The 21,914-nt window shown below is 47.0% G+C and overlaps 1 protein-coding gene across 1 annotated transcript in view; it reads right to left on the reverse strand.

Annotated features, from left to right (window-relative positions):
- LOC147113325 (uncharacterized) overlaps positions 1–21,914 on the reverse strand; it is a 161,352-nt gene that overhangs the window by 85,291 nt on the left and 54,147 nt on the right. The window contains 1 exon segment of the mRNA XM_085994257.1: positions 8,688–8,840. Within this exon segment, the coding sequence (XP_085850383.1) occupies positions 8,688–8,840 (153 nt within the window).

A 21,914-nucleotide genomic window follows, 5' to 3' on the forward strand; every position in this document is an offset into this window, starting at 1 on the left:
TCGTCGCTGGGTCAAAATACCGGAACTCCCTCCCTAACAGCGCTGTGGGAGCACCTTCACCACACGGACTGCAGCGGTTCAAGGCGGCGGCTCACCACCACCTTCTCAAGAGCAGCTAGAGATGGGCAATAAATGCCGGCCTTGCTGGTGACAGTCACATCCCATGAATGAATAAATGTTATTATTTTTAGAAATGATGGCAGGCGGCCAAGAACAGCCCAATTTTCCAAGACAGGCAACCGCTTCACGTCCACTCCCCGCCCGATCATGAGCCCCGGGCATTAAAATTGCCAGGGTCTCAGATTTTCTCCAGCGAGTGCGTTTCACCCCCTCACCCAGAGTTAAAATCGATCTCGGAGCAGTAAATAGACACATACAAAAAAAAAATGTACGGTCCGAATTTGAGGCACTGTGGTCACGGATCATGGTGCACCTGGCCCCAGGTGGACAGAAATCCGATGACTTTGCGCACCCGGTCACTCCACAAACACCTCCAAGGGTCCACAGTCTCAGCTTGAAAACCTGTGCTTCAAACGCTTAATCACCGACCTCCGATGTTGTACTCTTTGGGCTGGATTTTGTCAATGGGGAGCTTTTGGAGGCAGGACTCCCACTTTTTGGGTTGTAGTCCCGCCTCCATCGACTTGTGGCCAACCCACACTATTTTCCCTTGATTGATCTTGTTAAGCCGGCCCAGCGGGCTCAGCAGGCCAATTAAGGGACAGCTGGTTACTGGTGACGTCAGCGATTGACATTTCATCTGTCAAGAGCTTTTGACGGATGAAAAATCAGCATTTGACAGCTCTGTGAAGCTCTCAAACACCGACAATCTGTCTTCTAACTTGAGTCCTTCTACTCAGACTCAGTTAGAGATCTCTCCAGACCAGAAAGCAGAGGCTGCAGCTTTTGACAATTCAGCGGCCATTCTGCTTTCTGTGCCGGTGAGCTGAAGGACTCCCGAGAACTGAAGGAAGGAAGCCTGCAGGAGAAAGTGAAGGTAAGTAAAAATTAAAACACTTTACACTCACCTCACACACTTACCTCTGCACACATGCACCCATCACTCACCTGCACAACGGACATCTTGACCCCTCCAACCCCTTCAGACCGACGGTCCGCCTCACTAACTTGGCGTGGTTCGGAGCCGTCGGAAAGCCCACATTTCAGGGCTAAAAATAGGGATTAGGCAAAAAACTGCCTGTTAACAGGCAGTTAATTGGCACTAATCCACTTCCCGCCTCGGGGAGGCGGCTCCCAGCACAGGTCGGGTCCCCGCCTCCTGGGACATTGGCACGGAGGCGGGTTGGGGGCGGGATGGGTTCCTGCCCCCTGATTCCGCAATTTTCCCACACCACTCCCGCCTCCAAACCCACCTCCTCAGGGCTTGGAAAATCGAGCCCTTTGTGTCACTCTGGGGGCCGACTGCTGGACGCGTTCCGCTACCAACGTTCAACTTTTGAGACAATCATAATACGCGAGAACAACAAAAACACCAACACTGTTGAGAAAACTGTGTTTCTGAGAAAGATAAAATTAGAAATCGCGATTAGGAAAGGTCAATTTGTTTACTGGAAGTAATGCACTCGAGAGCCTGGAAAAATGTGGGCGTGAGTAGATTAATTGACGGATTTGATTTTTTAAAAACTGAACTTCAATTAATGCTCGCAAATGCAGTGAAGAACATTGATTTGTTTCAGATACTGAAGGATTCTTGCTTTTCTCCCTCTCTGATCTCTCTGTCTGCGACACACAGAGTCAGAGAATTGTCATTCTCTAAAAAAATATATATATATATTGGTCACAAGTCCAGAGCGGTTTATCTGCAGCCGTTCTGTTTTTGTCCCAGTTCTTTCTCGGTCTCTCTCTTTTGGAGGGCAATGAATGTTGCCAGAGGGAGGGAGACGGCGAACATTTATTTCTCACTCCATCACTCCGCACAAAAGGCAGCTCAATTATTTTTGCCGTTTATTTTTTTTTTTTTTAAATAAGGGTTGTTGTATTATTAATAAAAGACTTGCATTTCTATAGCGCCTTTCCGACCTCAGGACGTTCCAAAGCGCTTTACAGCCAATGAAGTACTTTTTGAAGTGTGGTCACTGTTGTAATGTAGGAAATGAGCCAATCTGCACACAGCAAGATCCCACACACAGCAATGTGATAATGACCAGATAATCTGTTTTTTAGTGATGTTGGTTGAGGGATAAATATTGGCCCCAGGACACCGGGGAGAACGCCCCTGCTCTTCTTCGAAATAGTGGCCATGGAATCATTTCCGTCCACCTGAGGGGGCAGACAGACCCTCGGTTTAACGCCTCATCCGAAAGACGGCACCTCCGGCAGGGCAGCGCTCCCTCAGTACTGCACTGGGAGTGTCAGCTTGGATATTTTGTGCTCAAGTCTCTGGAGTGGGACTTGAACCCACAACCTTCTGACTCAGAGGCGAGGCGAGGGTGCTACCCACCGAGCCACAGCTGACACCAATACAATAATGATAATGTTACATTTTCCCCCCCTTCATCATTCAGCCCCCACTTAATGAGGTTGATTAACCCGCGGAGTCTGCCTGAAACAGCCGGGAGCATTTAACACGATATACGCCCTTTATATAGACGGTGGCCCGCAATAACCACAGGAATTATAAGTGGTCGGACTACCAGCAGCAAACTACAGGAAACTCTTTTTTATCCAGCACCGACGGGACCGGCGTGGTGCCGGTTGATCAAACAGTCCGGATTACAGAGAGGTATACTTACCAAGGTACGAGAGCCCCGGTTACATGGCCACAGGTGCAGGAGCCCCGGTTACACGGCACTTGTGCAGGAGCCCCGGTTACACAGCCACAGGTGCAGGAGCCCAGTTACACGGCACTTGTGCAGGAGTCCCGGTCACATGGCCACAGGTGCAGGAGTCCCGGTTACACGGCCACAGGTGCAGGAGTCCCGGTTACACGGCCACAGATCCAGGAACCCCGGTTACACGGCCACTAATACAGTATATAGTAAAACTTACCTGAAGTTACTCCTGAATTTTGCCGGTTAAGAGAGGTTTCCGGATATTTAGGTGCTGGTTAAGAGAGAGTTTCCTGTAGAAATCTTAAGTGAAGCAGTGCAAAGAAATCACATGCCAGGAGAAGAATCAGACCTTGCTCACAGGGCATAAATACTGCTCGAGAAAATATTTTCCTCCTCTCTGGAACCTTCTCTGTGCAGCTGTTTTGCTCGCGGAACTGTCTGGCCTAGATCACATTTTAGCAAGAAGCTTGTTATTACAACTATGGAAAGAAAGAACTCACATTTCTATAGCGCCTGTCACGACCTCAGGACACCCCCAAGGGCTTTACAGTCAATGCGGTACATTTTATTTTGACGTGTAGTCGCTGTTGTAATGTAGGGAACTTGTTCCCAAGGGGGGGGGGGGGGGGGGGGGGGAGTAGTTTTTGCTTTCTATATTTTCACTTTAGTCTTTTCAAGAATGAATTAATGTTTCAAAATTGTCGCTGTTGGTTTTTTTTTCCACTTCTCGCATAACTCAAGAGTCTGATTCAGATAGAATCATCGACTCCGACAGAGTCGTGCCTGTGCCGGCTCTTTGAAAGAGCTCTCCAATTAGACCCACTCCCCTGCTCTTTCCCCGCAGCCCTGCAAATCCTTCTTTTCAAGTATTTATCCAATTCCCTTTGAAAAGATACTATTGAATCTGCTTCCACCGCCCTTTCAGGCAGCACATTCCAGATCATAACTCGCCGAGTAAAAAAACAAAAAAATTCTCTTCTCCCCTCTGGTTCTTTTGCCAATTATCTTAAATCAGTGCCCTCTGCTTACCAACCCTCCAGCCAGTGGGAACAGACTCTCCCTATTTACTCCATCAAAACCCTTCGTAATATTGAACACCTCTATTAAATCTCCCCTTAACCTTCTCTGCTCTAAGGAGAACAATCCCAGCTTCACTCGTCGCTCGACATCACTGAAGTCCCTCATCCCTGGGATCGGATGTTGGGAAATAATAACCTGCGGCTTGAATGAGAACAGACACTCCATTCAGTCATTTTTTTCCTAATTCATTCATTGAAAATTAGCATCAGTTCTAAAAATGATCACATTTAAACTAGGATGTTTATGTAACGAGGTAAATGATGTAATTTTTGTCTGTCTGTCTCTCTTTCTTTCCCTCCGCAGAATCCGGTTAAATGTTGATTGACTGTCCGGCATGGGCTCAACGGGCTGAATGGCCTCCTTCTGTGCTGTAACTATTCTATGATTCTATGACTGCTTTATAATACATGAACTGCTCGGACGTTCTGTGTCTCTACTCCAGGGCCATCATGGTTTCATTTTGAGGAGGAAAATAGTTGAAATTATTGGATTTTTGTCACCGAGTTCAAACTCGAACGGCATTTCTTATGAAGACTAAAACACAAAGACGACAAAACTTCATGATGGGTAGAGGAGACCAAAACAAAATTCAATTATTTGAGACTGAAAGACTAGCCAGAAGTCCACAACTTTTAGTACGATTGCAGGTGACACAAAGCTGGGTGGCCGTGTGTGCTTTGAGGAGGATGCCGAGAAACTCCAGGATGATTTGGACAGGTTGGGTGACTGGGCAGAAGCATGGCAGATGCAGTATAATGTGGATAAATGCAAGGTTATCCACTTTGGTGGCAAAAACAGGAAGGCAGATTATTATCTGAACGGCAATAGGTTGGGAGAAGGGGAAGTGCAACAAGACCTGGGTGTCCTTGTGCACCAGTCGCTGAAGGTAAGCATGCAGGTGCAGCAGGCGGTTAAGAAGGCAAATGGTATGTTGGCCTTCGTAGCGAGAGGGTTTGAGTACAGGAACAAGGATGTCTTGCTGCAGTTGTACAGGGCCTTGGTGAGACCACATCTCGAGTATGGTGTGCAGTTTTGGTCGCCTTATCTGAGGAAGGATGTTCTTGCCATGGAAGGAGTTCAGCGAAGATTCACCAGGCTGATACCTGGGATGGCAGGAATGATGTATGAGGAGAGATTGGGTCGATTGGGCTTATACTCGCTGGAGTTTAGAAGAATGAGAGGGGATCTCATTGAAACTTATAAAATTCTGACAGGACTGGACAGACTAGATGCAGGAAGGATGTTCCTGATGGTCGGGGAGTCCAGAACCAGGGGTCACAGTCTAAGGATAAGGGGTAAGCCATTTAGGACAGAGATGAGGAGGAATTTCTTCACCCAGAGAGTGGTGAACCTGTGGAATTCTCTACCACAGAAGGCAGTAGAGGCCAATTCATTAAATATATTCAAGAAGGAGTTGGATATATTTCTTAAGGCTAAAGGGATCAAGGGGTATGGGGAGAAAGCAGGGACAGGGTACTGAATTTGGATTAACAACAGAAAATGCTGGAAAAACTCAGCAGGTCAGGCAACATCCGTGGAGAGAAATTTGAGTTGACGTTTCGGGTTTGACCCTTCTTCAAAACTGGAGAGAAAAGGAACTAGATCGAAGGCAGGGCTGCGATCGGACAAAAGAATAAAAGAACCAAAAGAAGTAAAAGAGATTAGAAGCTAGACGAGATGGTAATAGGCTGGGATTAGGTGTAAAGTGTACTGGCAGGGCAAAAGATAGCTGCCAGGTGTGAGAGAGAAACAAAAGGAAAGGGGTTGGGGGGGGGGGAGGAAAGGAGTGGAAAAATATAAGTAAAAATGAAATAGGGGCCGAGGTTATGATCTGAAATTGTTGAACTCGATATTGAGACCGGAAGGCTGCAGAGTGCCTAATCGGAAGATGAGGTGCTGTTCCTCGAGTTTACGTTGAGCTTCCGTGGAACAGTACAAGAGGCCAAGGACTGAATTTGGATGATCAGCCATGATCTCATTGAATGGCGGAGCAGGCTCGAGGGGCCGACTGGCCTACTCCTGCTCCTATCTTCTATGTTCTAAGTTCTAAAATACTGCAGATGCTGGAAATCCGAAATAACAACAGAAAATGCTGGAAAAACTCAGCAGGCCAGGCAACATCCGTGGAGAAAGAAAGAGAGTCAACATTTCGGGTCAAAACCCTTTGTCAAGACTGAAGAAGCACAGGAAATGAAATTGATTAAAAAGGCCAGTATGGGGGTAGATTGGGTGACCGCTTTGCGGAACACCTCCGTTCAGACCGTAAGGATGACCCCGAGCTTCCGGTCGCCTGTCATTTTATTTCGCCGCCCCATTCCCACTCAGACCTCACTGTACTCGGGCTCTTGCATTGTTCCACGGAAGCTCAGCGTAAACTTGAGGAACAGCACCTCATCTTCCGATTAGGCACTTTACAGCCTTCCGGACTCAATATCGAGTTCAACAATTTCAGATCATAACCTCGGCCCCTATTACATTTTTACTTATATTTTTTTCCACACCTTTGTTTTGGCCCTCTCTCCCTTTTTTTCTCTCCCACATGGCAGCTGTCTCCCATTCTGCCAGCGCATTTCACACCTAATCTAGAGCCGTCTTTTGTCTCCACCAGTCCGATCACCATCTCGTCTGGTTTTGAATACCTCTTAATGTCTCTTCACTTCTCTTTTGTTCTCTCCCAGCCCCCATACTGGCCTCTTAATCTATTTCATTTCCTGTGCTTCTTCAGTCTTGACAAAGGGTTCTGACCCGAAACGGTGGCTCTATTTTCTCTCCACAGATGTTGCCTGGCCTGCTGAGTTTTTCCAGCATTTTCTGTTACTATTCCACAACTTTTAGAACTGGCGTTAGAAGTTTGAACACAAGAGCAAAATACTGCGGATGTTGGAAATCTGAAACGGAAACAGAAAATGCTGGAAATACTCAGGTCAGGCAGCATCTGTGGAGAGAGAGAAACTTGCGTCAGAACCAGAAAATGTTCTGACGAAGGGTCATCGACCTGAAACACTAACTCTGTTTCTCTCTCCACAGTATTTTGCCTTTGTGTTAAGGTTAGAGATGCAATGGGTTTTGAGCAAGTACAGAGGCAGGGAAAGAGGGGAAGGGGCGGAAAGAACAAAAGGGAATGTCTACGATCGTGCCTTTACAGCCTTCTGGACTCGATACTGAGTTCAACAATTTCAGATCATAACCTCTGCTCCCATTTTTTCGGACAGCAGTTGCTGGTATTGATTCTGATTGTGTCATTTTCAGCTCCTCCAGACCCATCTTTACTTGTCCCATTACCACCCACTTTCGCCTTGCACCATCATCCCTTGTTGTTGTTTAATCACTCCTGCCTTCCACCCTATAACGGACCTTCCCTTTTGTTCTTTCCTCTCCACCCCTCCCTCTCTTTCGCCCACAGAAAATGCACAGGCAAACTGTCAGCCTAGGTGACAAATCCGAGTCTGCCTTCGATACCTTCTCAGGTTCAGTGGTGTCGGCCACTCCCATAAGCAGATCCCACGCACCTTAATGGCGGGATTGACTCACACTGCCCAATATCTACTTATACAATAGAGTAACCCAGGGTCTAACAATAGTACCCTCTTGTGATTTGAACTAGACATGCATGCCACACTTGCCCATCCAATCCTTTCAAAGGTGGCCAGAACATAAGAAATAGGAGCAGGAGTAGGCCAATCGGCCCCTCGAGCCTGCTCCGCCATTCAATAAGATCATGGCTGATCTGGGAAACACTTGGTAACACGTGGCCAGATACAAATAATTAAGCTGCTCTATCTCACAGCAAGTGAATTTACAGAGTAACGTAACTCAATCAGTACAACTTGTCTTTACATAATAACGTATACGCTACACATCCGAGAGTCATCTTGTTTGATTTAAACAAAATAACTTCTCACTACCCTCCTTCAAAGCCTGGCAAAAGCTTACCCTCACAGCTTTCTATTTAAAAACATGACTGCCTGTGTCTCAGTTTTTCCAATTCTGGGCACCGCACTTTAGGAAGGATGTGAAGGTTTTGGAGAGGAGTACAGAAGAGATTTATTAGAATGGTTCCAGGGATGAGGGATTACAGTTACGTGGATAGACTAGAGAAGCTGGGTTTGTTCTCCTTAGAGCAGAGAAGACTAAGAGGAGATTTGATAGAGCTGTATAAAATCATGAAGGGTTTAGATAGAGTAAACAAAGAGAAACTGTTTCCAATGGCTGAAGGGTCAGTAACCAGAGGACACAGATTTAAGGTGATTGGCAAAAGAACCAGAGGCGACATGAAGAAAAACTTTTTTTTAACGCAACGAGTGGTTAGGATTTGGAATGCGCTGCCTGATAGGGCGGTGGATACAGATTCAATAGTAGCCTTCAAAAGGGAATTGGATAAATACTTGAAGGAGAAAAAATTGCAGGGATATGGGGAAAGAGCGGGGGAGTGGGACTAACTGGAATGCTCTTCGAAAGAGCCGGCGCAGACTGGATGGGCCGAATGGCCTCCTCCTGCGTTGTACCATTCTAGGATTCTATGGCCTCCCAACACAATGGGTGCGAGACACCGCGACAGGCTAACAAATTGCTAATTGCTTATAGTCTTTAGGGAAACAGCTTCAAAGCCTAGCTCATCATCATTTTAAACACATAGCGGCTCAGTGCCCATTTTTGAGGAAAAATAAGTGTGAATATATTTTGCTCTAAACACACAACTTTCACCCCTCCCCCAAAGTGGTCAAAATAACAACTCATCACTATTTTAAAATTATCAAATTTTATTGATTGTAAAGAGACCCAATGATAAAGTAGCTGAGATTTTTGTGTCCGTACCTCATCCATTGTCGATGCTGCCGGTGAAGTATTTCCATTTCCAAAGATGCCCAGTGGCTGTGAAGTCTTCTTCCCTCCTTCTGTATCCTCCGTAGTGTTCTGTATTTTAACAGTTTCTTCGATCTCCTCATTACTATCGCTGTCTTCATCTTCCTACAGGCATAAAGGTTCTCGTGCTCAATTTAAAATCAGAGTCATAATGGCACAGAAGGAAACATAGAAGATAGGAGCAGGAGTAGGCCATTCGGCCCCTCAAGCCTGTTCCGCCATTTAATGAGATCATGGCTGATCATCCAAATTCAGTACCCTGTCCCTGCTTTCTCCCCATATCCCTTGATCCCTTTAGCCTTATGAAATATATCTAACTCCTTCTTGAATATATTTAATGAATTGGCCTCAACTGCCTTCTGTGGTAGAGAATTCCACAGGTTCACCACTCTCTGGGTGAAGAAATTCCTCCTCATCTCAGTCCTAAATGGCTTACCCCTTATCCTTAGACTGTGACCCCTAGTTCTGGACTCCCCTGCCATCGGGAACATCCTTCCTGCATCTAGTCTGTCTAGTCCTGTTAGAATTTTATAAGTTTCAATGAGATCCCCTCTCATTCTTCTAAACTCTAGTGAATATAAGCCTAATCGACCCAATCCTGCCATCCCATGTATCAGTCTGGTGAATCTTCACTGCACTCCCTCCATGGCAAGAACATCCTTCCTCAGTAAGGAAGGAAGCCATTTGGCCCATCGAGTCCGTGCCGGCTCTCTGTAGATCAATCCAGTCAGTCCCATTCCCCCGCTCTATCCCCGTAGCCCTGCAAGTTTATTTCCAAGTGCCAATCCAATTTCCTTTTGAAAACATTGAGTGTCTCCGCTTCCACCATCCTCGTCGGCAGCGAGTTCCAGGTCTTTACCACTCGCTGCGTAAAAAAGTTCTTCCTCACATCCCCCCTGTATCTCTTGCCCAAAACCTTAATTCTGTGTCCCCTAGTCCTTGTACCATCAGCTAACGGGAACAGCCTTTCTCTGTCTACCTTATCCAAACCCGTCATAATCTTGTACACCTCCATCAAATCTCCCCTCAACCTCCCTTTGCTCCAAGGAGAACAACCCCAGCTTCTCCAACCTAACCTTGTAGCTAAGATCCCCATCCCCGGAACCATTCTGGTAAATCTCCTCTGCACCCGCTCAAGGACCTTCACATCCTTCCTAAAGTGTGGTGACCAGAACTGGACGCAATACTCCAGTTGTGGCCTAACCAGCGCTTTATAAAGGTTCAGCATAACTTCCCTGCTTTTGTACTCAATACCTCTATTTATGAAGCCCAAGATCCCATATGCTTTGCTAACTACTTTCTAAATATGTCCTGCCACCTTCAGGGACCTATGCACATTAACTCCCAGGTCCCTCTGTCCCTGCACACTCTTTAAAACTGTGCCATTAAGTATATATTGCCTCTCCCTGTTCCTTCTGCCAAAATGCATCACCTCACACTTCTCTGTATTAAATTCCATCTGTCACTTGTCTGCCAATTCTGCTAGCCTTTCTATGTCCTGCTGCAGTCGATTGGTATCCTCACTGTTTGCCACACCTCCAAGTTTGGTATCATTGGCAAATTTAGAAATTCTACTCTGTATTCCAATATCCAAGTCATTTATATACAGGAAACTTTGTGTTATCCGGAGGCTAACTGTCCAGAATGCGCAAGCCACCGGCAAAAATCAGGTGCCGTTTTCATTAGGTTTTTTTTTCTCGTTGCTTTTTTCCCTCAACAATCAAGCTCTGCAAGGTCTGCTGAAGCTGTTGCTAAGCTACAGAGACGCTTGGACTGTTTAGAAGCTGTTGCTAAGCAACAGGATTTGTTGACAGATACGGAGCTCAGAAGCTTCCGTATCTTTCAACATTAGCGCTGGAGTGTCCGGCAGTTTTGAGGGAACGGCAACAGCTCGGTCCCGTCGGTGCCGGATAGCACAAAGTTTCCTGTATATCAAAAAAGCAGTGGTCCCAGCACTGACCCTTGGGGAACACCACTGTCTACCATCCTCCAGTATGAAAAAACAACCATTTACCACGACTCGCTGTTTTCTGTCCTTAAGCCAATTTCTTATTCAAGCTGCCACTGACCCTCCTATTCCATGAGCCTCAATTTTGTTAACCAGCCTTTTATGTGGTACTTTGTCCATCGCTTTCTTAAAATCCATATAGGCAACATCCATTGCATTCCCTTCATCAATCCTCTCTGTTACTTCATCAAAAAATTCAATTAGATTAGTCAAACACAATCTGCCTTTTACAAATCCGTGTTGGCTCTCCTTAATTAACTTAAACCTCTCCAAGTGCCTGTTAATTTTTCCCTCATTATTGTTTCTAAAACCTTACCCACCGCTGATGTTAAACTGACCAGCCTGTAGTTACTAGGATTGTCCTTACACCCTTTCTTGAACAAGGGTGTCACATTTGCCACTTTCCAATCCTCAGGCAGCTCCCCCGCATCTAGGGAAGATTGGAAGATTATGGCAAGCACTTCCGCTATCTCCTCCCCCACTTCCCTTAGCAACATGGGACGCAAGTCATCTGGATCAGGCACATCCAGCCTTTCCAGTACCTGCCCATCAATTTTCACCCCATCCATAAACTCTACCATCTCCGCTTCTACCGACATTTTGTTGGTAAACAATTAAAAGAAAACAAGGCTAGCATTAAACCGTGCTTTATCGCATCTCTCAAAAGTCCCAAAGCGCTTTGCATTCAAGGAATTACTTTGAAGTGAATTGACTATTGCAGGTAATTTGCACAGAACACACAGCAATCCCACAAACATTGCTGTTTGAGGAAGGAATGTTGGCCAGCAATGTTTGAACAGTGTCATAAGATCGTTATCATGTTATCGACGTCAGTGTTCTTGCTCAGGCCAACATCCCCAGCATCAAAGCTTTGACCACGCTCAATCAGCTCCGATGGACGGGTCACATTGTCCGCATGCCCGATACGAGACTCCCAAAACAAGCGCTCTACTTGGAGCTCCGGCACGGCAAGAGAGCCCCAGGTGGGCAGAGGAAACGCTTCAAGGACACCCTCAAAGCCTCCTTGAAAAAGTGTTAACATCCCCACCGACACCTGGGAATCCCTGGCCCAAGACCGCACAAAGTGGAGGAGAAGCATCCAGGAAGGCGCCGAACACCTCGAGTCTCTTCGCCGGGAGCAAACGGAAGCCGAGCGCAAACAGCGCACGTCAACCCAAGCACCCCACCCACCCGCCCCTTCAACCACCGTCTGCCCCACCTGTGACAGAGACTGTAGGTCCCACACTGGACTAATCAGTCACCTGAGAACTCATTTTAAATGTGGAAGCAAGTCATCCTTGGTTCCGAGGGACTGCCTAAGAAGAAGAAGAAGATCATGTACCCGAATTACCCACCAGACAAACAGCACCTCTTCTAAGCAATGGGTTAGCAAACAAGTTCTGGCAAAGCAGGAGTTTTCCTCTGCATTTTGCCACTCTGATTTAGGAATCCTTGATGCCGGCACTAGGTGACAAAAGTATTCGATTCCTTGGGCACGTCACCCACTGAACACAAAATAAAAACCAAAGCACAAAACGTACAGAAAGTGTACAGAAGATCCAGGAGGTAGAGCTGGAGGAGCCGCAGCCCTTGCTCTTGACCAACAGGTTCGAGGTTCTTACTCCCTGTGGGGACAGGAGCAGGGACTGCAGGGAGGATGAGCAACCTGGCCACAGCACCGTGGAACGGGGGGCCATTCAAGAGGGGGGAGTAAATAGAAATGTTGTAGTAGTAGGGGATAGTATTATTAGGGGGATAGATAGAGTTCTCTGCAGCCGAGAGCGAGAGTCCCGAAGGCTGTGTTGCCTACCCGGTGCCAGGGTTAAGGACATCTCCTCTGGGCTGGAAAGAAACTTGCAGTGGGAGGGGGTGGATCCAGTTGTCGTGGTCCATGTTGGTACAAATGACGTAGATAGGACTAGGAAGCCAGTTCTGTTAAAGCAGTATGAGCAGCTAGGGGTCAAATTAAAAAACAGAACCTCAAGGGTAATAATGGATTATTACCTGAGCCATGAGCGAATTTGGCTAGGACAAATAAAATTAGAGAATTAAATGCGTGGCTCAAAGGCTGGTGTGGGAGAAATGGGTTTTGCTTCCTGGGACACTGGCACCAGTACTGGGGCAGGAGGGAGCTGTTCCGTTGGGACGGGCTTCACTTGGCCAGTGCTGGGATTAGAGTCCTGGCGGATCATATAACTAGGGCTGTAGAGAGGGCTTTAAACTAACTAGTCGGGGGGAGGTTCCGAGAGAGCAAATAATAAAAATGACAACAGAGAAGGTCATAGACTTAGGTAGCAGTGGGGAAATTAAAAACCAGAGCGTGTCAGGAAGGGGCAGAAGGTATGGAGTAAAAGGTAAAGTAATAAAAAGGGCAAAAGCAGGAACTAAGTGTCACAAAACATATTTGAAAGTTGTCTATCTGAATGCACGTAGCATTCGTAACAAAATAGACGAGTTAATGGCACAAACAACTACATATGGGTATGATCTTGTGGCCATTACAGAAACATGGCTGCAGGGTGACAATGCCTGAGAATTAAACATACCAGGTTATTTAATGATCAGGAAGGACAGGCAAGAAGGAAGGGGAGGTGGGGTGGCTATGTTAATAAAAGGAAGGAATCACTAATACAGAGAAATGATATTGGGTCAAAAGATCAGGATAATGAAACAGTTTGGGTGGAGGTAAGGAATAATAAGGGGAAAAAAACACTAGTGGGCGTAGTCTATAGGCATCCGAACAGTTGCAACTCTGTTGGACGGAGTATCAATCAGGAAATAGTTGAGGCTTGTAATAAGGGAGCATCTATAATTATGGGGGATTTTAACTATCATATTAATTGGACAAATCAAATTGGGCAGGGCTGCCTTGAGGATGAGTTCATTGAGTGTATTAGGGATGGGTTTCTTGAGCAGTATGTAACTGAACCGACCAGGGGGCAAGCAACCTTAGATCTGGTCCTGTGTAACGAGACAGGATTAATTAAAAATGTCTAGTAAAGGATCCCCTTGGAATGAGTGACCATAACATGGTTGAATTCCATATTCAATTAGAGGGTGAGAAGGTTGGATCTCAAACAAGCGTGCTAAGCTTGAATAAAGGAGACTATGAAGGTATGAGAGCGGAATTGAGTAGAGTGGATTGGGAAAATAGATTAAAGGGTAAGACGATACATGATCAGTGGTGTACATTTAAGGAGTTATTTTACAATTTCCAAAAAATATATATTCCACCGAGAAGAAAAGGGTGTAAAAGAAAAGACAGCCATCCGTGGCTAAGTAAAGAAATTAAGGATAGTATTCGACTAAAAACAAGGGCATATAAGGTAGCCAAATCTAGTGGGAGGATAGAGGATTGGGAAAACTTTGAAAGACAGCAAAAAATAACAAAAAGATTGATTAAGAAAGGGAAGATAGATTATGAAAGTAAATGAGCAAAAAATATAAAAACAGATAGTAAGAGTTTTTATAGTTATATAAAAAGAAAAAGGGTGGCTAAAGTAAATGTTGGTCCCTTAGAGGATGAGACCAGGAAATTAATGGTGGGAAATATGGAGATGGCAAAAACACTGAATGAATATTTTGTATCAGTCTTTACAGTAGAAGACACTAAGAATATCCCAACACTGGACAAACAGGGGGCTATGGGGGGGGAGGAGCTAAACACGATCAAAATCACTAAGGAAGTGGAACTTGGTAAAATAATGGGACTCAAGGCGGATAAATCACCTGGACCTGATGGCTTACATCCTAGGGTCTTGAGGGAAGTGGCGGTAGGGATTGTGGATGCATTGGTAATAATTTTCCAAAACTCCCTTGACTCAGCAAAGGTCCCGGCAGATTGGAAAACTGCTAATGTAACGCCCTTATTTAAAAAGGGCAGTAGACAGAAGGCTGGAAACTGTAGATCGGTTAGCCTAACATCTGTGGTAGGTTAAATATTGGAGTCCATTATTAAGGAGACAGTAATAGGACATTTGGATAATCATAATTTAATAGGACAAAGTCAGCATGGTTTTATGAAGGGGAAGTCATGTTTGACAAATTTGCTGGAGTTCTTTGAGGAAGTAACATATAGGGTGGATAAAGGGGAACCAGTGGATGTAGTGTATTTAGACTTCCAAAAGGCATTTGACAAGGTGCCACACAAAAGATTATTGCTTAAAATAAAAAATCACGGGATTGGGGTAATATTCTGGCATGGATAGAGGATTGGCTATCTAACAGAAAGCAGAGAGTTGGGATAAATGGTTCATTCTCGGACTGGCAATCAGTAACTAGTGGTGTTCCACAGGGGTCAGTGCTGGGTCCCCAACTCTTTACAATCTATATTAACGATTTGGAGGAGGGGACCGAGTGTAACATATCAAAGTTTGCAGATGATACTAAGATGGGAGGGAAAGTAGTGAGTGAGGAGGACATAAAAAACCTGCAAGGGGACATAGACAGGCTAAGTAAGTGGGCAGAGATTTGGCAGATGGAATACAATACTGGAAAGTGTGAGGTTATGCACTTTGGCAGGAAAAATCGTAGAGCAAGTTATCTTAATGGCAAGAAACTGGAAAGTACTGAAGTACAAAGGGATCTGGGCGTCCTGGTGCACGAAACTCAAAAGGTTAGTATGCAGGTGCAGCAAGTGATTAAGAAGGCCAATGGAATGTTGGCTTTCATTGCTAGGGGGATAGAATATAAAAATAGGGAGGTATTGCTTCAGTTGTACAAGGTATTGGTGAGACCGCACCTGGAATACTGCATACAGTTTTGGTGTCCATACAAATCAAATCAAAATCAACTTTTATTGTCATTGTTAGTGCACAAGTGCAGTACAACGAAATGTAGGCTTGCGGCTCCCGAGAGTGTACAATTTGGATTAGGACACTTAAACATTTCAACATACATTTGTACATATATATTAGCATAAATATGACCATAATAAAGTGCATCGGCAGATGTGCAGGCTTTAGTGTTTATTTGTGGAGTTCAGTAGGATGACAGCCCTGGGAAAGAAGCTGTTCCTAAATCTGGTCGTACGGGTGCGAATGCATCTGTAGCGTCTTCCAGATGGTAGGAGGGCGAACAGACTGTGGCTGGGGTGGGTAGGGTCTTTGATGATGGACCGTGCCCTCCGTAGGCAGCGTTTCTGATATATATGTTCTATGGTCGGTAGCCGGGTGCCGGTAATGCGTTGGGCAGTTTTGACTACCCGCTGCAGGGCTTTCCGGTCATGGGAGCTACAGCTGCCGTACCATACCGTGATACAGTTTGTCAGGATGCTCTCTATAGTGCAGCGGTAGAAGTTAGAGAGGATCGGGGGCGACAGATTACATCCCTTCAGCCTCCTCAAGAAATATAGGCGCTGCTGGGCCTTCTTCGCCAGAGAGGTGGTGTTGAGGGACCAGGAGAGGTCTTCCGTGATGTGGACTCCGAGGAACTTAAAGCTGGCCACCCTTTCCACCTCCGCCCCATTGATGTGGATGGGGGTGTGACTTCCGCCTTTGGACTTCCTGAAGTCCACGATTATTTCCTTTGTTTTCTTGGTGTTAAGGGCCAGGTTGTTGTCGGCGCACCACTTCACGAGATGCTGGACCTCCTCCCTGTAGGCTGACTCATCGTTGTTGGTGATCTGGCCTACTACCCTGGTGTCATCTGCAAACTTGATGATGGTGTTGGAACCATTAACAGCCACACAGTCGTGGGTGAAGAGGGAGTAGAGGAGGGGGCTCAGCACACATCCTTGTGGGGCCCCCGTGTTCAGGGTCAGGGGGGGGGGGGGGGGGAGGGGGAAGGTGTGGTTGCCTAATTTGACAGACTGGGGTCTGTTTGTTAGGAAGTCCAGGGTCCAGTTGCAGAGGGAAGTGTTCAGGCCAAGAGTTTGGAGTTTGGTGGCCATCTTGTTGGGGACGATAGTGTTGAATGCTGAGCTGTAGTCTATAAACAACATTCTGATGTAGGTCTCCTTACCATCTAGGTGATTCAGTGCCGAGTGTAGAGCAGTAGTGATTGCATCCTCCGTTGATCTGTTTGCCCGATAGGCAAACTGGTGTTGGTCAAGGGAGGCAGGAACACTGGCTTTGATGTGGGCTAAGACCAGTCCCTCGAAACACTTCATTATGATGGGTGTGAGTGCGACAGGTCGATAGTCGTTCAGACACGTCACAGCCGCTTGTTTAGGCACAGGAATGATGGTGGCGGTCTTGAAGCATGTAGGGACTACTGCCTGGGCCAATGACAGGTTGAAGATGGCGGTGAAGACATCAGCCAGCTGATCAGCACGTTCCTTGAGTACCCATCCAGGGATGCTATCCGGTGCAGTAGCCTTTCGTGTGTTCACTCTGCGTAAAGCGCCCTTTACGTCGGAGGTCGACAGAGTGAGCACCTGGTCTTCCGGGGGTGGCAAGGCTTTGGTAGCCGGCTCCTTGTTGTCCCTGTCGAAGCGAGCGTAGAAGTTGTTAAGCTCCTCTGGAAGGGAGGCGTCACTGACCGGGGGACTGGTGTTTTTGCCCTTGTAGTCAGTGATGGCCTGGATGCCTTGCCACATGCGCCGGGGGTCCAAGTTGTTGCGGAAGTGATCCTCTATCCGCAGTGTCTGTTTCCATTTGGCAGTCCTGATACCCTTTTTTAGGTTGGTCCTAGCTGCTCTGTAAGCCGCCGCGTCGCCAGATTTAAATGCTGCGTCGCGTGCTTTCAACAGTGAGCGGACCTCTCCGTTCATCCAGGGTTTCTGGTTGGGGTATGACCTGATATTTTTGTGGGCCGTGACGACCTCGACGCAGCTGTTGATGTAGAATAGCACTGTGGATGCGTATTCCTCGATGTCATTGTGGGCAAACGTGCCCCAATCAGTGCGTTCGAAGCAATCCTGAAGCTCCGATACTGCCCCCTCTGGCCATACTTTCACTGCTCTCACTGATGTTCTCACTCTTTTGATGAGCGGTTTGTGTGCCGGGGCTAGAAACAGGGAGAGGTGGTCAGACTTCCCAAGGTGGGGGCAGGGAATGGCCTTGTAAGCGTCTACAATGCTCGTGTAGACTTGATCCAGTGTGTTCTCCCCTCTTGTGGGGCAGGAAACATTCTGGTGGAATTTCGGTAGTACAGTTTTTAGGTTTGTGTGATTGAAGTCCCCCGCGACGATAAAAGCTCCGTCTGGGTGCGCAGTTTGTTGTTCGCTGATGGCCCTGTAGAGGTCCTTCAGTGCTAGTTTGGCATTAGCGTGTGGTGGGATGTAGACCGCAGTGATGATAACATTCGTGAATTCCCGAGGCAGGTAGAAGGGTCTGCACCTTACCATGAGGAATTCCAAACCAGCCGAGCAGGATCTATCAATTATATCACTGTTGGTGCACCAGGCATTACTTAAGAAAAGACATACTTGCTCTCGAGTCAGTACAAAGAAGGTTCACTCGGTTAATCCCGGGAATGAGGGGATGGACATATGAGGAGAGGTTGAGTAGATTGGGACTCTACTCATTGGAGTTCAGAAGAATGAGAGGCGATCTTATTGAAACATATAAGATTGTGAAGGGGTTGGATCGGGTGGATGCGGGGAGGATGTTCCCGATGATGGGTGAAACTAGAACTAGGGGGCATAGTCTTAGAATAAGGGGCTGCTCTTTCAAAACTGAGATGAGGAGGAACTACTTCACTCAGAGGGTGGTAGGTCCATGGAATATGCTGCCTCAAAAAGCTGTAGAAGCTACATCATTACATAAATTTAAAACAGGAATAGACAGTTTCCTAGAAGTAAAGGGAATTAAGGGTTACGGGGAGCGGGCAGGAATTTGGACATGAGTCTAGGTTCGGATCGGTCATGGCCCTGTGGGTAGCGGAGCGGGCCCAGGGGCCGTGTAGCCTGATCCTGCTCCTATTTCGTGTGTCTAATTCTGTTAGATTCGGGAGATCGTTCTGTGATAGTAGATTGGCGGTTAGGATCAGATCAGCCATGATCTTATTGAATGGCGGAGCAGGCTCGAGGGGCCGATTGGCCTACTCCTGCTCCTATTTCTTATGTTATGTAAACCTGGTCACATTAAAGCAATCAAATATACTGGCAGTCACATCAGTTATCATAAAAACAGACCCCAAACTAAACATAAATCGGCACAGCTCACCGCTCATGGCTGTAATCTAATCAAGGGTGGTGGGGGGGCCTATATACAGGAAACTTTCTGGTATCCGGCACTGATGGGTCCGAGCTGGTGCCGGTCGATCAACATTGCCGGAAAAACGAGCGCTAATGTTAAAACATACGGAGCTTCTGAGCTCCGTCTGAAGCAACAAACCCTGTTGCTTAGCAACAGCTTCAAAACAGTCGGCGCAGCTTGCAAGCGTCTCTGTAGCTAAGCAACAGCTTCAGCTAGACGCATGCAGAGCCAGGACTGGAGAAAAAAAGCAACGAAAAGTAAAAAAACTTATCTGAACCGACTCCAAATTTTGCCGGTGGATAGAGCATTCCGGATATTTAACCTCCGGTTAAACGAAAGTTTCCTGTAGCACTTTGGTGAGACCACACCTGGAGTAGTGTAGTTTTAGTCTCAGTACCCAAGAAAGGATATACTTGCCTTAGAGAGACAGTGCAAAGAAGGTTCACTCGATTGATTCCTGGGATGAGAGGGCCGTCCTATGAGGAGAGATCGAGTAGATTGGGCCGATACTCGCTGGAGTTCAGATGAATGAGAGGTGATCTTGTTGAAACATAAAAGATTCTGAGAGGGCTTCACAGGGTAGATGCTGAGAGGTTGTTTCCCCTGGCTAAAGAGTCTAGAACTAGGGGTCAGAGTCTCAGGATAAGGGGTCGGCCATTTAGGACTGAGATGACGAGGAATTTCTTCACTCAGAGGGTTGTGAATCTTTGGAATTCTCTGCCCCAGAGGGCTGTGGAGGCTCAGTCGATGAGTATATTCAAGACGGAGATCAATAGATTTTTGGGCTCTAAGGGAATCGAGGGATATGGGGATCGGGCGGGAAAGTGGAGTTGATGTAGAAGATCAGCCATGATCTTACTGAATGGCGGAGCAGGCTCGAGGGGCTGTATGGTCTACTCCTGTTCCTATTTCTAATGTTATGTTGTCAGATGATTACTGAGATCCACTTGAGCTTGGCTTTTATAGGTTGTAGCATTAGTACAGCCCCTTGATCAGTGTTTGCCTCAGTACTCCCAGTTTATTCACTGTTAAATATAACATTCCTCTACCACTCAGGAAATATAAACACTGCAACCATTAATGCTCTCATTTAGAAGTAGCTCCACAGCTGCATTCCAGTTTTAAATCCCGGCTTGCATCCTCTTCCCTTCCAACTCTGGTCTAATGTGAATTCTAAATCACTCCACCCCTCTCCACCAGCAGTGGCAGGGCCTTCAGCCAACATACCCCAGCATGAATTCCCAATTTCAGAAGAATCCTCAGAATGCCCTAACCCTTCACTTCCCCTAACCCTTGTCCCAACTCTTGCTTGGCATCCAATCCCCCCGCTTTCTGAAGCAACTTCGGGCATTTTGCTATGTTGAAGGCCCTGTATCTTTCATCAGAACTGGCGAAGGGTCATCGAACTTATAAAATTCTGACAGGACTAGACAGACTAGATGCAGGAAGGATGTTCCCGATGGTCGGGGAGTCCAGAACCAGGGGTCACAGTCTAAGGATAAGGGGTAAGCCATTTAGGACAGAGATGAGGAGGAATTTCTTCACCCAGAGAGCGGTGAACCTGTGGAATTCTCTACCACACAAGGCAGTAGAGGCCAATTCATTAAATATATTCAAGAAGGAGTTGGATATATTTCTTAAGGCTAAAGGGATCAAGGGGTATGGGGAGAAAGTAGGGACAGGGTACTGAATTTGGATGAGCAGCCATGATCGCATTGAATGGCGGAGCAGGCTCGAGGGGCCGAATGGCCGACTCCTGCTCCTATCTTCTATGTTTCTATGTTTCTATGATCTGAATCACTCATCCTGCGTCTCTCTCTCTCTCTCCACAGATGCTGCCCAGCCTGCTGAGTGTTTCCAGTATTTTCTGTGCGAGTGTAAGTCATTGTTAAAATTCATCTGCACTTTTTGTTTTGAACAAGGGGAAGTTATTGTACACACTGCAGGCGTGTCTGTGTGCTTGTACACTGTCAACCTGTCCCTTCTACAGTGGGCATTTCCATTGCACCAACACCGCAACTGTACAATTCTGAAACAGAATTGCAGAACCGTCGGCAGGCTAGGGAAATTCCTGCGTCTCCCTGGACAGATGGGTTCAGTAAGTTTCAACTCAGTCACTGTGGCACTGAGGCTGTAGTTTTCACAGCTAAGAATGGGTGGGTTGGGGAGAGTGAAGTGAAAGTTGTAAAAATGTAAAACCAGGCCCCAACCCGCCAACCTTTCACTCAAGCAGGACGGGGGCAGGACGTGCTGCCAACTGGGTGCCAGGAGGTGGGCTGCCAATCCAAGTATTATAATGAGGTCTGAAGCCTCTGCTTTAACCTGCTGTGTAGGTTTTACTGCAGGTGGCCGGGGATCCCGGGGCTCAGGATCCCCCGGGGGCTGCAACGAGGCGGCCTCAGCCTCGGGGAGCAATCCTTGTGGGCCGGGAAGAGCAGGAGTGCTTTCCCCCGGCCCCCGCTTCCCCCACCACCCCCCCAAGCTCCCCAACCCTCCCGCCAGGGTCGGGGGTCAGAACCACGCCACCCCCCCCACCCCGGGATTGCGACTCAGCACCGGGATCGGGAATCGATCAGACTGATCTCCAGGCAGGGAACCTGTCCTTTCCGTCGCACACACGCTGTGGAGTTCCACAGCGTGCCGGGAAACACGACCTTCCGCCGTCTCCAGAGTCTCCCCGCGCACCGTGCAGGTGGGACCTGGCAAAATCCAGTCCGAAGAGTTTTCTAAAAAAAAAGGTCAAAGCAGAGGATCTCAAGATGGTTTTGAATGAAGGCAGCCCTTAAGCCCATTTGGCCTCATCTGCCCCGAATACTATCTGCCCACTCTTCACTGGGTGTTTTCTTGAATTAGTCCAACGGTGACCTCAATCAAGCTTCTCCAAACCCATCTCAGTTATTGATTACCCTCTCAGTACACAAACTCTTCACCCCCCCCCCCCCGAAACCCCTCCATATCTCCACCTCCTTTAAGGCTCTCCTTAAAACCCAGCTCTTTGGCCTAGCTTTTACTGACCCCTCCTAATATTGC

Source organism: Somniosus microcephalus, chromosome 8 (genome assembly GCF_052327205.1).
Source record: "Somniosus microcephalus isolate GS21.2 chromosome 8, FLI_Smic_1.0, whole genome shotgun sequence".
NCBI classification, from domain to species: Eukaryota; Metazoa; Chordata; class Chondrichthyes; order Squaliformes; family Somniosidae; genus Somniosus; species Somniosus microcephalus.